Source organism: Hemitrygon akajei, chromosome 5 (genome assembly GCF_048418815.1).
Source record: "Hemitrygon akajei chromosome 5, sHemAka1.3, whole genome shotgun sequence".
NCBI lineage: Eukaryota > Metazoa > Chordata > Chondrichthyes > Myliobatiformes > Dasyatidae > Hemitrygon > Hemitrygon akajei.
Genome location: NC_133128.1, coordinates 66,891,467 through 66,905,651, shown reverse-complemented (window position 1 = coordinate 66,905,651; position 14,185 = coordinate 66,891,467). Strand labels below are relative to the sequence as shown.

At 39.9% G+C, this 14,185-nt stretch overlaps 1 protein-coding gene across 9 annotated transcripts in view; it reads left to right on the top strand.

Annotated features, from left to right (window-relative positions):
- The window catches only part of dmd (dystrophin), a 1,932,045-nt gene that overhangs the window by 748,687 nt on the left and 1,169,173 nt on the right, over nucleotides 1-14,185 (top strand). For all 9 annotated transcript variants that reach the window (XM_073045659.1, XM_073045653.1, XM_073045656.1 and 6 more), the window contains 2 exons: nucleotides 2,471-2,643; nucleotides 13,999-14,122. In XM_073045659.1, the coding sequence (XP_072901760.1) occupies nucleotides 2,471-2,643; nucleotides 13,999-14,122 (297 nt within the window). The remainder of the gene's footprint in view (nucleotides 1-2,470; nucleotides 2,644-13,998; nucleotides 14,123-14,185) is intronic.

The window sequence follows — 14,185 nt, the reverse complement described above, 5'->3', positions numbered from 1 at the left end:
CATAAATAGAAAATAGCTTAAAATCAAACATATTGGCAAGTCTTATATGCAAATGCACAAAGATTTCTTTTGAATAATCTGCTGTGTGCATAACTTGATGACTAATTTTATTTATCCATCTAAGAAAGCTTTTGTGTCTCAACCTTATAATTAATTTTGTATTCTACCCATCCAATCCACAGAGTCCCATAGTGATAGATTGGTGTGATATGAAATGGACAGTGCTTCTAGGTAGAACAATGAAATGTAATTGAGACTCCATATAAAGTCTGCAACTGAAATTTGCAATTTTCAAATTTCCCCCCTCATTTTCTAATTGCACATGCAGATAGTCTGTAGCTAAATTACGCAACTGTATCTCAGCTTCCAAAAAAAAGATGCAAGTCTGGGTACCTTTTGACATGCATAACACATTCTAATTAATTATACCCCGCCTGTGACGTTAGTCATGACGCTGGCTTCAAAACTGCTCAGATACGTCTCTTATCATCCCAACTGTGCACTCTGGCAGTTCTCTCATTCATGAAGGTGTGTGGTAAATAATGTTTTATGAAAACATTTGCAGCCTATTCCATTTAATTCACTTATCAGGACTGATCAAGTTGTGGGCTGATATTATTTTAATGAAGTGTTAAGTTTGACATTGTTCCTATTTGGGAAACTGATCCTGTCATGTTGGAATGTCACAGCTTGTCTCTATGGAATGATATACATTTTTACCACTTCAAATTATCCTGCTTGTCCACCCTTCATGCACGGGCAAAATTAAAATGAAAAGCAAACTAGTGTCCTTAATATGCCATTTATCACCTAATAAATTAGCTTATCTCAAAACATCAATATATAAACCTTTGTTATTGTTGTTGCTTTCTGCAGTTCATCTGATTAACATTTTAAAAATCTCATATAAAAATACACAAAGCAGGCAACTCTTAATTTGGAGGGGCTAGGGAAATGAAACTCAGGATGATCACAGAAGATATTACATTTTAATTACTTTATAGCCAGTGTTTCATTTTGTATCAAGAATCTGAGATTAAACCAGTAGATACTGGTGCAAGAAGCAGCTGCAGTGTTCCTCTTGGCCATGGTAAGATAAGTGAAGATGAAAGCAGAGTTATTAAATATTAATCATGGTACTTTAATGGCACAACAGGCACATCACTGTTGAGTGTTCAGGTATAAATTAATAGCCAAAATTATAATAGCCTCTGATGCTATCCATGTCTCCACTCTCAATTTATGCTGCTACAAGACCCCCCAATTATCTTGAAGCTGTCCCAAGAAGTAGCGAGGTATCAGACAATGGAATCTAAGGCCCACAATCTTCCTTCTCAAACCATCTTACTGCCAAAGGCGTTTTTTTTTGTCATTTTGTCATTAATGATCTGAGGCATTTAAAAATACTTGAAGAAGATTTAAAATGATTTAAAAGCATATTTACTGTGTTATCTGATGTAAATTGAAAGTATAGTAAGGCAGTTGGAAACAAGTGAACAAGAGATTCTGCAGATGAAGGGAATCTCCACAATACTGGAGAAATTCAGCAGGTCAGGCAGCATCAATGGAGAGGAATAAGCAGTTGACATTTTGAGCTGTGACCCATCAACATATTCATCCCTTCATCCAGGTTTTCATCATCGCTTCCATCAAGTGCTGCTTTTCTATAACTCCAGCATTCTCTAAGTGCATCCACTCTTTGTTCCACCAATGGTATCCTTAAATTGCTGGGTCCCGTTTTCTGGGAGTCTTTTTCCATACATCTGTAGCATCTGTAACAAATATCTTAGTCATACTTCAACTCTCGCTTCATTGTTTGTTATAGCTTACTTGGATTTGGCTGTGAAGTGTTTTTAAATGTTAAAGGTTTGAAATACATCCAGGTTGCTGTGAAAACTTGAACTTGTTGAGCAGCTGTACAAAACTCTAAATTGATTATAGGTGGAGATGATTTAAAGGAATATAGTTATTTTCTGTTGTGACTTCTAACTGGGCTAATTGGGTACAGTCATTGTGCACTGAATACTTCAAAATACTGAATGGTGTGTCTGTTATGGAGAAAGTAAAGGAGCATGAAATTGACACAAAAGTGATAGGACCTGTTCTTATTGTATATTCGCTTTATAAATTCTCAGCTGGAAAGAACAGGACAGATTTGGCAGGCGTGCCTGTTCTGTTGCTCCTTAAATGTGTTAATGAATATTTTTGAGATGGCTATTGAACTGATTTCAATGCGATTCTTTTTGTATGTGTACTCTAAATCCTTTTTCATTTTAATCAGTTTTTAGGCACAGCTAAAAAATGAGATTAAATATTCTTGTTTGGGAGAATCATTCATTGTTGTTTTGTGAAGGTCAGATCATGATCTGACTGGAGAAATTGCAATCATTATTTTCTTTGCAGACTTCAAACAATTGTTATTGAAATCATTCCAGCAGTCTGTGTCTTCTTGTCTTAATACTTCCCTCAGATTTCGCAGTCTGCCACTGCAACTGAGACATCATTAATGCAGACCACCGTAATGGAAACTGTAACCATGGTTACAACCAAAGAACAGATTTTGGATAAACCGAAAGAGGAACTTCCTCCAGCCCCTCCTCCCAAGAAGAGGCAGGTACTTGTGGACTCTGAGCTCAGGAAGAGGTGGGTTTAAAAAGTAATATAAAAGTAGCAAGTTAACATTATTGCTTGAAATTGGAGAAAAATAGCCTGTGTCATATGCTGACTTACTGTTATTGATTATAATTCATGCATTAACATTGAGTTTCCATTGCTAGTTGTTTAATTTATAATAATCAATGAGGACGCATCTACTTTTAGATTTCTTCTGACTTAATTAATATCAAAGTATATATTTTAGAATGGTATCTCAAAGCTCGCATGTTCCATCTTTCATGGCTTGTAATGTAGACGTCGGCTGTGTACTTCAGTTAAGAGGAGCCAGATCTCCACCTACTGTTAAAATACTATTATTACACTCTATCAACACATGAGAGAAAATTATCAACCAGAAAGAACATTGGGGCACCACTAATGGCATTGAGATTAACCCTTGAAATTGCAATCATAACACTCAATTGTGATTGAATTACTATATGTAATAAATTTATTTATTTTGTGGTTTTATAGTTATTTCAGATACATCAATTGGATATCAGCACACATGCAGAATTGACAATGGCTATAAGAATAGGAAAGGGGTCTGTATGGAGATTAGCATATAGCAAAAAGAAACGTACTGTACATATAAACATGCTGGGTTAATGCTGGAACCAATTTATCTTATCCAGTAGAGGCTTGATGAAGATATTAGGTAGGCATTTGGCTATTTTTCACTAAAGAACATGCAGTTAATCACACTGAGTAGAATCTAGAAATAGAAATAGTGCTTTTTTACCTTAAAAATATAAAGTAAATGCCAAATAGATTTCCACCACATGCGTCCATTCCCATCCAAGGGTCATAGAAAAAAACAATAATAAAAGTAACAAAAGCCATGACCTCAGTTTTTCTACCTTTCTTCATTGTTGGAGTGGTGCCAGAAAATTGAAGCATTGCTGAGAAAACTAGGGGGAGAAAAAGGAGAATTATCAACCTTGTAGCTATAGTCAAGCAAGTCGAATTTCAGTTTGGTGGGAGATTGCAAAATGCAGCACAAGTTCTTAGTTGAAGAAGCAGAGGTTAATGAAAAGGACTGGATTAAAAATGGCAAATCATGACTAATGAACCTCATTGGGTCTTTGACAAACTAATGTAAACTGTACAGATCTTGGTGTATTCTATCTATTTATGTTTCAGAGTTCAGACCTGTGGAGCAGACTACAAAGACCTAAGAGCTTTAACCCAAAAAAAAACTTGATTTAAACTGAGCAAAACAATTAACTAACTGAAAGTATATTAAGTACACTAATTCTGAATTACTGATGAGTATGCAGAGATCTGTTCCATTAGTTAATATATTTTTAGCACTTGAATATTCTTTGCTTTTATTGCTACATAAGCAATTGTAACATTTACCTTGTATGCAAATCTTAAATGATCATTAGCAAGCAGTTGCATACTTGGATACCAGTAACAAGTGGACAATTTGGCAGTAGAATAGCTTTTTCACTGGCGGTCTACCAAGTTGCTTCTTTGTCTGAAGCAGCTGGTCTTATTTTTTTTAGTGCCTTCAATACAGGGCAGACTTTCTGTGAGTTCTGTTTCCTTTGCAAAAACACAATTCCTTGCCCTGAGACTCAATCAAGCCAACCATGTGGAGTCTCTCTGACTGGAGACCTGCGACTAGTAGTGTGGCACGGGGATCGGTGCCTGGTCCATTGTTCTTTGCCATCTATATCAGTGATCTGGATTATAATATAGTAAACTGGATCAGTAAATTTGTAGATGACACCAAGATTGGGGATGTAGTGGACAGTGAGGAAGACCATCAACATTTGAAACTGGAAAAATGGGCTGAAAAATGGCAGATGAGACTTGATTCAGACAAGTGTGAGGTGTATCACTTTGGGAGGACCAACCGGGGTAGGGCGTAAGCGGTGAGCAGTAGGGCTCTGAGGAGTGCGGATCCATAATCTTCATTATGGTTATATGATAATCACAGGTAGATAAGTTCATAAAGAAAGTTTTTGGCACACCAACCTTCACAGATCAATGTCCCGGAGTTGGGGTGTTATTTCAGAATTGTCCAGGATACTGTTGAGGCCTAATTTTGAGTATTGAATCAGTTTTGGTCACCTACCTACAGGAAAGATGTAAATAAGATTGAAAGAGTGCAGAAAAAGTCTTCAAGGATGTTGTCGGAACCTGAGGACCTGATTTATAAGGAAAGGTGGAATAGGGTTAAAATTTTATTTCCTAGAATGTAAAGAATTGAGGGGAGATTTGATTGAGGTGTACAAAACTGAGAGGTAAATGCAAGCAGAATTTTTGCTTTGGTTGGTTGAGACTACAACTAGGGATCATGGGTTAAGGGGTGAAAGGTGAAATTTTAAAGGGGAACATTAGGCAGAAATTTCTCACTCAAAGGGCGATGAAAGTGCAGAACGATCTATCAGTGCAAGTGATGGATACGGGGTGATTTCAACGTTTCAGAGAATTTTGAATAGGTGCATGGATGGAAGGTGTATGGATCTATGATTTAGGTGCAAGTCAATGGGACAAGACAGATTAATAGTTCAGCACAAACTAGATGGGCTGAAGGGCCTGTTTCTGTGCTGTAGTGTTCTATGACTTAATGAGTCATTTCCCTGAGGAAGATTTATATTTCTGGTAAGCAGTTACCTGAAAACTCCAGTTGAGAGATTCTAACCATCATTTGGTGTCCCACTGCTGTACTCAGTAGATTTGTAAAATTTGATAGGCCTCAAACAGCTGATGGATATTAAAAAATTACAGCAACTAGTTCTGCTGGCCTTACGAAGGTAAAGGAGATTGATAAAGGAAGTGTAGAAAATCAAGTACTTACTGATTTTTAAAATAATTCGGTAAAGGGGGATTATCATTATTTGGGAAATGAGCTATAAGATATTTTAAGACATTGGGAACTTAGTTATGTAGTTGGCAAAGGTACAGCAGTGAAGGAGTATTTTTTTCTGATTAAAACAATGTACGTGATGGGTACCCCTGGGTCAGTGCTTGTTCTGACAATCCTCTTATATTGGATTAAAGTCTGGGACATACACTTATAAAGTTAATAGATTGCACAAACCTTGGAAGGTATTCAGCAGTGATTCAGAAAGGGGCAGATTGGCAAAGTGGATGGACACTGAGCAGCTGCAGATAAATGTGAGGTAGAAGCATGAGGAGAGCTAGTAAGATCTAAGTCATACCATTTTAATGGAGCGCAAGAGAAGGAGTACTATGACTGCACAGAGAAAGTTAGAGGAGGGTTACCAAGGGATACCAGGGAAATGGAGTTCTAATACATGAAGGATAAGAGAAACTGAGATTTTACTCCTTGAAATGTTGTTTGAGGGGATCCAAAGTTATTAACCTTTTCTGAATGGTATACTTTGGTGGAGGGAGTGAATGAATGGTCTGTGGAGTGACAATCAATGAGGTGGCTTTGTCCTGCATGGTGTTTAATTTTCTGCTTTTTTTAAATATATTTATTCAAGGGACATAGGGTTTACATGATGAGCATTTAATTGCCCATCCCTGTTTGCCCCTGAGAATGTGGTGGTGAGCTGCTGCCTGTTCAGGAAAGAGTTCCATGGTTTTGAATTGGCAATGGTGATATATTTCCGATTCAGGGTAGTGTGTGGCTTGGAGGGAAAGTTTCACGTTAGTGGTGTTGCCATGCTTTTGCTGCACTTGTCCTCCTAGCTGGCGAGGGTTATAGGTTTGGAAGGTACTGTCCAGGGAGTCCTGGTAAGATGCTGCATTGCGTCCTGTAGATGGTACAAACTGGTGGTAGAGCAATGGAATGGTTGTGGATAAGGTGCATATCAAATGGGCAACTTCTGCTGTATGATGTCCTGAGTCTTGGTTCTGTTCTAATCAATGCAAATAGAGGGTAACCTATTTCATAGTTTTCAAGCCAGTGTTGTAAGGTTATTAGTCACAATATCTATCTTCTGATGAACTTCCATTATTGCAGCTTGTAAAAGGTTGGTCCAGTTATGATTCTGGACAGTAGTCTCCCAAAGTAGTTCAGTCCAAACTGAGATATCCAGCAAAAACCCATACTGAGCATCCGTGAGCAAGTATAATAAAGTGCCCTTTCATATCACTACTGATAGCAATTCCCACCACTGATATGATGATGGATGCAGGTAGTCAAGGTTGAACTCAGCCACATAGGATTGAACTATTTTTTGTAGACCCTAATATCTCAGGGAAGTTTTTCATATTGTTTTGACACCGGTCCCTACCTGCCAATGTTTTGGCAGCTTGGCAAGATATGCAGATGATATGTGGTACCATTGTTTTTGCAGTTCTGGACTTGGCATGGACAGAACGGAAATGACTAAAGTCTGCTTTCTGTGATGGTAGAGACCTTGGGAGGAACTGGAGTTAGATCCCAGAAGGTCTGAGAGGACCTTCAAACTTAACTTCAAGACAGGTGTCTTTAGAACCATAGAACACTACAGCACAGTACAGGCCCTTCAGCCCTCCATGTTGTGCCGACCCATGGAATCCTTAAAAAAAAGTACTAAACCCACACTACCCCATAACCCTCCATTTTTCTTTCATCCATTTGCCTGTCCAAGAGGCTCTTAAATACCCCTAATGTTTTAGCCTCCACCACTATCCCTGGCAAGTCATTCCAGGCACTCACAACCCTCTGTGTAAAAAAAACTTAACCCTGACGTCTCCCCTAAACTTCCCTCCCTTAATTTTGTACATATGCCCTCTGGTGTTTGCTATTGGTTCCCTGGGAAACAGGTACTGACTATCCACCCTATCTATGCCTCTCATAATCTTGTAGACCTCTATCAAGTCCCCTCTCATTCTTCTACGCTCCAACGAGAAAAGTCCCAGCTCTGCTAACCTTGATTCATATGTCTTGTTCTCCAAACCAGGCAACTTCCTGGTAAATCTCCTCTGCGCTCTCTCCAGAGCTTCCATATCCTTCCTATAATGAGGTGACCAGAATTGAACACAATACTCTAAGTGTGGTCTCACCAGACACACATCGGGAGGAAGAGGGCAGCACAGTAGCATAGTGGTTAATGTAAAGCTTACAGCGCCAGCTGCACGATCAGAGTTCAGTTTCTGCTGCTGTCGTTAAGGAGTTTGCTCACTCTCCCCATGACTATGTGGGTTACCTCTGGCTGCTCTGGTTTCCTCCCACGTTCCAAGGGTGTACAGCTTAGGACATATAAGCTGTGGGCATGCCATATTGGTGCCAGAAGCATGGCAACACTTGCAGGCTGCCCCCAGCACACTGGAGAATTGATGACACAAACAACACTTTTCACTTTATGTTTCAGTATACATGTGATAAATAAAGCTAATCTTCATCTTGGAGTGACCCTTCTGTATTAGTTGCTTTAATTCATTGCTACTGTTCACACTTGGTTGTGGAAAGACTCCTGAACTTCGAGTTGATCTGTTGGCTGTAGGATAGTTTAACTATGTTTACCACAAGATGCTTTTGCTACTTTCTTGTAGGAAAGCATGTATTCCTTTGATGCAGCTTAGCAAGATTGTAGGTGAGTAGAGTGCTGATCCTGAAACATTTTGGCTCTCCTTCACTTAACCTACCAGTTTGAAAGTTGAAGAAGTGTGAGGAATATAATGTTCAAGTTGTGATAAAATGCAGTCTCCTGCAGAATGAACTTGTCACTCCCTTTTCCTACAGCCTCATGCATTATTTCCCACCAGATGTCAATCCAGATCCTAGTTGACTCTACTGATTTGGTTTCCCTCACCTTTCTGGGCAATAAATTTCAGATTATTTACACAGAAGTTTTTTTTCCCCCTCCCATTTCACTTGTGCCTTTTGGCTTTAACTTGAAATCTGTGCTTATGGTCTTTGAGCTATCTGCTAAAGAAAACAAGTGTCTGCTTCTCCTCTGTAAAGCTAACTCAGGGCATCTTGAGGGTGCCCAGTTTTGAGCTCCCTCAGCTTTCCTGAACTTACTCCTGCGGCACTATGGGATCACAATGTCAAACCCCTGCAATATGTTCTCAGTCTGAACACTCGGCAGTGAAGAAACACTTTATCGATTCCAAGTAATGTAGTGAAGAGCATTAGGAGTTTGACCATTTGTTTGAATTCTTGTAAAAACAAATTTTCCTGGCATTTTAAAATTTGCTCTCTTTAATGAGAGTACTGAATTGACTCTTTGTTTCAGGATGCAGCACAAAATGCAGTGAACAGTATTGTTGAGATCCGTCTACCATATTACACAAATATTGGTCAAAGATTAGTACCTAAACATAATGGCATTATAGATGTCAAGTACAAAAGTTCAGTGCATTCAGTGTTTAATATTCTAGATAGTTTTCCATTTTAGCTCTCTATACTGAGATTGCTACTAGCTCTCTGAGTCTACCATTAGACCTATGGGAAATGTAACTGAAATATTGATTGCAATTGTTGGTTTGCAAAAAAAAACTAAATATTGCATTTAAGTTACTTCCAATATACATAAGGTCTTCAGTGACAATCAGAGCTCTCTGGTATGCATAATGATGCAGGTGTAGGGTTGCAAAATGCAGTTATTTGCAACCATTCCATATAATCTGAGTAGCATTTTTATCTTTGGGCTAATCACCTTTGATGTGACTTATGTGGGCAGCCATGGTTAACTGTGGTATTGATTGGCAGAGAAAGACAACAATTGATCTTTCTACTCTGGCACTACTTAATAGCCAGCCTGCACCTCTCCAAAGGGAAGGTGAAATTTGACTGTTCTAGTTGCAGCCATAATTTTTGTCACTCCTGAGTTAAGATTCTGGACAGTAGTCTCCCAAAGTCTCCCATGATTTTTGTCACTCCTGAAAAAGGGTACACAACGTCAAAGAAGTTCATTGACTTTTTATGAGTAGCCAAGAAATTGGTTGTTTATCCGTCTTGTGGTATGCTGTTTTCATTGGTGCAGTTGTGTTTCTTTGCATTTACTGTGAATGCCCACAAGAAAATGAATCTCAGCATTATAGTGACATACACATGTACTTTGATAATAAATTTACTTTGAACCTTGAAAACAACAGCAGTGTAAAACAACTAGGTACACCCAAAGGAGCACAGGCTGCTTTACTCTACAGGTCTGAAAAGCAGCCTGTTCAAAAACAGCAGTGCTGCATTGTCACCTGTTATAGAATATCATGCTTAAAACAAATTGATCTATCAAGTGGTGTTTGCTTGTAACTGAGGATGGAAATCCACAAGAACTGCTGTTAGTGTGAGGTCACCAAGTCTAAATGCCGCAGAGAATTGTGAAGAATATTTGGAGTATTTTTTTTCTGCTGCAGCTCTGATGTTTAAAATGCACTGTTACAGTGAGTCCTATTGGAATTGCTGTTCATTTGGGGCTTGATGATTTACTTAGTCCTCTGATGTGAAGAATCTAGGTTAACATTATCCACTGATATCAGTAATTCCATAGTGCTGGAGTTTAGCTCTGTATCATGTACTTCCTTTTCCACACAGTTTGAATTCAAATAACCATCTTCCTTATGGTGTCATTGGCACATAATATTGAAAGAAAAATGGAAAAAAATGCACAATAATTGCCAAAAATTCCAACTAATTCTTTCCAATTATATTAGAGGGTTTCCATAATTACTGCTTTTTTTTCCAGTAGAACAGCACTTACTCTAATTGAGATCACAAGGTGAGATACTGAGCTCTTTAATACAGAGCATCACTAAGGCTGAAAAGTGAAAATGGAAACAATTCTGGAAGCTACAATTAGATGAGATAAAACTTGTGTTTCAAAAGCTTGTAAACAATAAGAAGGGCCAATGACTTCCATTATTGGTAGGCAAAGAGCAAATCTTAATATTGGTTCAGTCTCTACCATGACCCATGAAGTATCATCTGAAAACCTACTCTCTGTCATCGCCATCAGACCACCTCCTTGCCTCCGTTGGGTTGGGCTGTTCATTTGTTATGTTGAGGATTCAGGGACTTCCTTCAGCTAAAAGCTCAAAAACACTGCTGTCTATTCCCATGACTAGCATTGATCCCAATTACTGATTCCATTCCTACATATGACAGCCAAATAATATGAACCAGCCCATTGGTAGGTTTAACAAAGAGTTTGATTACAAGCTAACTTCAGAGTTGGACAATTCACTGTTGTCTTTTTGATTTGCATTGCCAGTTAGAGGTGGTTCAAGTTTTAAAGTCCTCATCCTTTTTTGCACCCTCCTCCGTTCTTTGGTGCCACACCGTTTCTTCCTTGCAAGTGTTCTAAGTCTCTGGGACCCTTCTTTATTTCCGCCCTATTGTACATCATCACTTCTTAAATTGCTCCCTTACTGGACAATGTGATTTATTTGTCTAATTCAGAAGTGGATTATTTATTGATGAGTGGAGGGGTGGAGCAGCCAGTGCTGCTGCCACACAGCTCCAGTACCCTGAGTTTGATCCTTGCAGTCTGTGTGGAAAGCATGGCATGTAATAAGTGTCACAATTTCATGAGCTGCTTTCACCTTTAGTTACCCTGGCAACTTGTGAAGATTATTCACAGTTATTCCTCAAGCTGGAGAGAACAAGGTCATTGGGAATCAAGAGCTTTATGATCAGGAGCTTAAACCACATAAAGCTGTAGCTTTGTTTTCCACATTTATGAAGGGATGGATAGGCCAGATCCTCTCATGCCATATTGGGGAAAAAGTCTGTCTGCGGTAGCTACAGAGTGTGCCCCTTCGCTCTGCAACAGGGAAAGCTAGGTTTTCTAAGCCCTGTGCAATTGTCTCTTCAGTGTCCCAAGAGATGCTTCCAAAACTACGATGTGGATTCCATCCATTGAGAAACATGATATCTGAGGCCACCATGTGATAACTCTACAAGAGATGCAGGAACCATACCTAGCTTTTCCTTCAGCTTCTCCCATTTTCTCCAGACTGGAGGAGTAGTCATGGGCCCCGAGCTATGCCTGCCTTTTCATTGGCTATGTAGAACTGTCAATGTTCCAAATATTCCCTGGTAACGTTCTCTAACTTATCCTCTGCTACATTAACAATTGCATCTGTGCTGCTTTAATGCATGTCTACTGATTTCGTCAATGTCATCAACTTTACCTCTAAATTTCACCCTGCCCAAAATTCATTTGGTCCATCCGTGACCCCTCCCTCCCTTTTCTTGATCTCTCTGCCTCCATCTCTGGAGACAAACTGTCGACTGACTTCTTTTATGAACATACCATTTCCAACAGTCATCTTGACTATATCTCTTCCTACCCTGACTCCTGTAAAAATATTACTCTCAGTTCCTTCATCTCCACTGAATCTGTTCCCAGGATGCAGCTTTCCTCTCCAGGATGTCAGAGATGTCCTCCTCCTTCAAAGAACAGGGTTTCTCTTCCTCTACCATTGATGCTGCCCTCACTCCCACCTCGTCCATTTCCCAAAAATCCATGATCACCCCATTTTCCTGCTGTGTCAACAGTGATTAGAACTCCCCTTGTCCTTACCTACCACCCTGTGAGTCTCTGCAACTTGGCCAGAGTGCTACACCTTCTGTTTCACTTCCTCCCTCACCTCCATTCAGGGCTTCAAATAGTCCTTCCAGGTGAAGCGACACTTCACCTGTGAATCTGCTGCAGTTGCCTATTGTGTCCAATGCTCCTGATGCAACCTCCTCTACATTGGTTAGACTCGTAAATTCGGGGACTGCTTTAATGAGCACATCACTCTATCCACCAAAAGCGGAAATTCCTGGTCAAACATTTTAATTCTGATGCCTGTTTCTGTTCCAACATGCCTATTCATGGCCTCCTCTTGTGCCACCATGAGCCCACCCTCAGGGTGGAGGAGCAACACCTTATATTCCATCTGAGTAGCCTACAACCTAATAGCATTCTCTTTCCAGTAAGGCATTTTCCCTCCTCCCCTCCTCTTCTATTCCCCACTCTGGCCTCTTACTACTTCACAGCTGCCTATCACCCCACCGTCCCTACCCCCCCCCCCCCGGGTCCCCCCGTCTTTCCCTTTCCCCTGTGGTCCACACTCCTCACCTATTAGATACCTTTCTCTCCAGACCTATATCTTTCGTACCCACCCTTTTAGCTATCCTACTTCCCCTCCCCCCACCTTTTTATGCTGGCATCTTTGCCCCTCCTTTCCAGTCCATGGACCATTTTCACTATCTCAGAAAGGCAGATGTTGTTGAAGAAATTTGCCATCGTCTCTCGTGTGCCAGCACAGCCTTTGGTCATCCACTGAAAAGACCGTTGTCAGTTCTAGACCTCAAACCTTAAACTAGCACGTAACTCATGGACTATCAAGCTGCAGAGATTCCATCTTTCTGAATGCCTCAACGATATGGGTCACCTGCACCTGTTGCCTCGAAGTACTCGGGCGGTTTCATTTGCGGTTTCTGCAAGGTCCTCCATATCCTGTGCTAGGAGAACTGAACCAATGTTGCCGTTCCTTTGCTGACCAACATATCTAGGGCCTAATCATCGATCTCACTCTTCGATTGGTAAGCAGGTTGGTTAGGTTGATAATCACAGCTCCTGAAAGAGACATTTTAGTTGAAACTCTTATGTGGGTATAAATAACCAGGGGGACAGAGAATGTGATATGAGGATGTTTTCAGAGGTCCGTTTACAATGTAATGTCCATAAAGACCATAAGACATAGGAACAGAGTTAGGGCATTCAGCCCATCGAGTTCTGCTCCACCATTTCATCACGGCTGATCCCGGATCCCATTCAACCCCATTCTCCCTCAATGAATAACTGGGATCCATTGCTGGTAATGGCTAAAAGTAGAGAAATAACATCTAGAATAGGACTAGAGCTTTGAGTCTCTTCATCAAGAACATATAGTGGATAAGATGCACATCGCCCTGTATGAAAAGCCCACCCAGCCCTCCTCCCCCACCTGTGGTGGAGTCTGTCAATGCCAAGTTGGCCTCATGAGCCATCCCATGGAACTGCAGTAGAAGCAGATCATTCTTAACCCTGAAGGAGAGGCCAGGAGAAAGAAAACTTTCAATCACATCATAGGTCAGCAATGTTGATGTGTACACAGTTTATATTTTTGTGGTGTGAATGAAGCAGACTTTTTGCACTACTCCACTATTAGTAACTATAACTTGCATTAAAACTATTGCAGTTAATAAAATTTTCCCCTCTTGTTTAATTTTCTGTAAAGAAATTTTATCTTTGTAACTTATTTCTCATCCAAAGCTCGAGAAGTATTCCATTTTAAAACAGTAATATATTTAATAAATTGAAGTTCACTGCAGACAGTCAATCCATGAAAAACCATACTTGCAAATGGTTTGAGTTTCGCTCTGTGCTGAGAAGAAAACAATTGCTTGTGAAGTGGTGAAAGACTTTCATTGATAATTGGCTGTTCTTTCTGAAGGTTTGATGTTGATACAACAGAGTTGCACAGCTGGATGACACGATCAGAAGTTATCCTTCAAAGTCCAGAGTTTACAATTTACCGGAAAGAAGGAACAATTTCAGATCTTCAGGAAAAAGTTAATGTAAGTCAATTATTTACTTTGTAAAAGACATTGCTTTGAACTATGTTTCCATTTGGCTGTGCT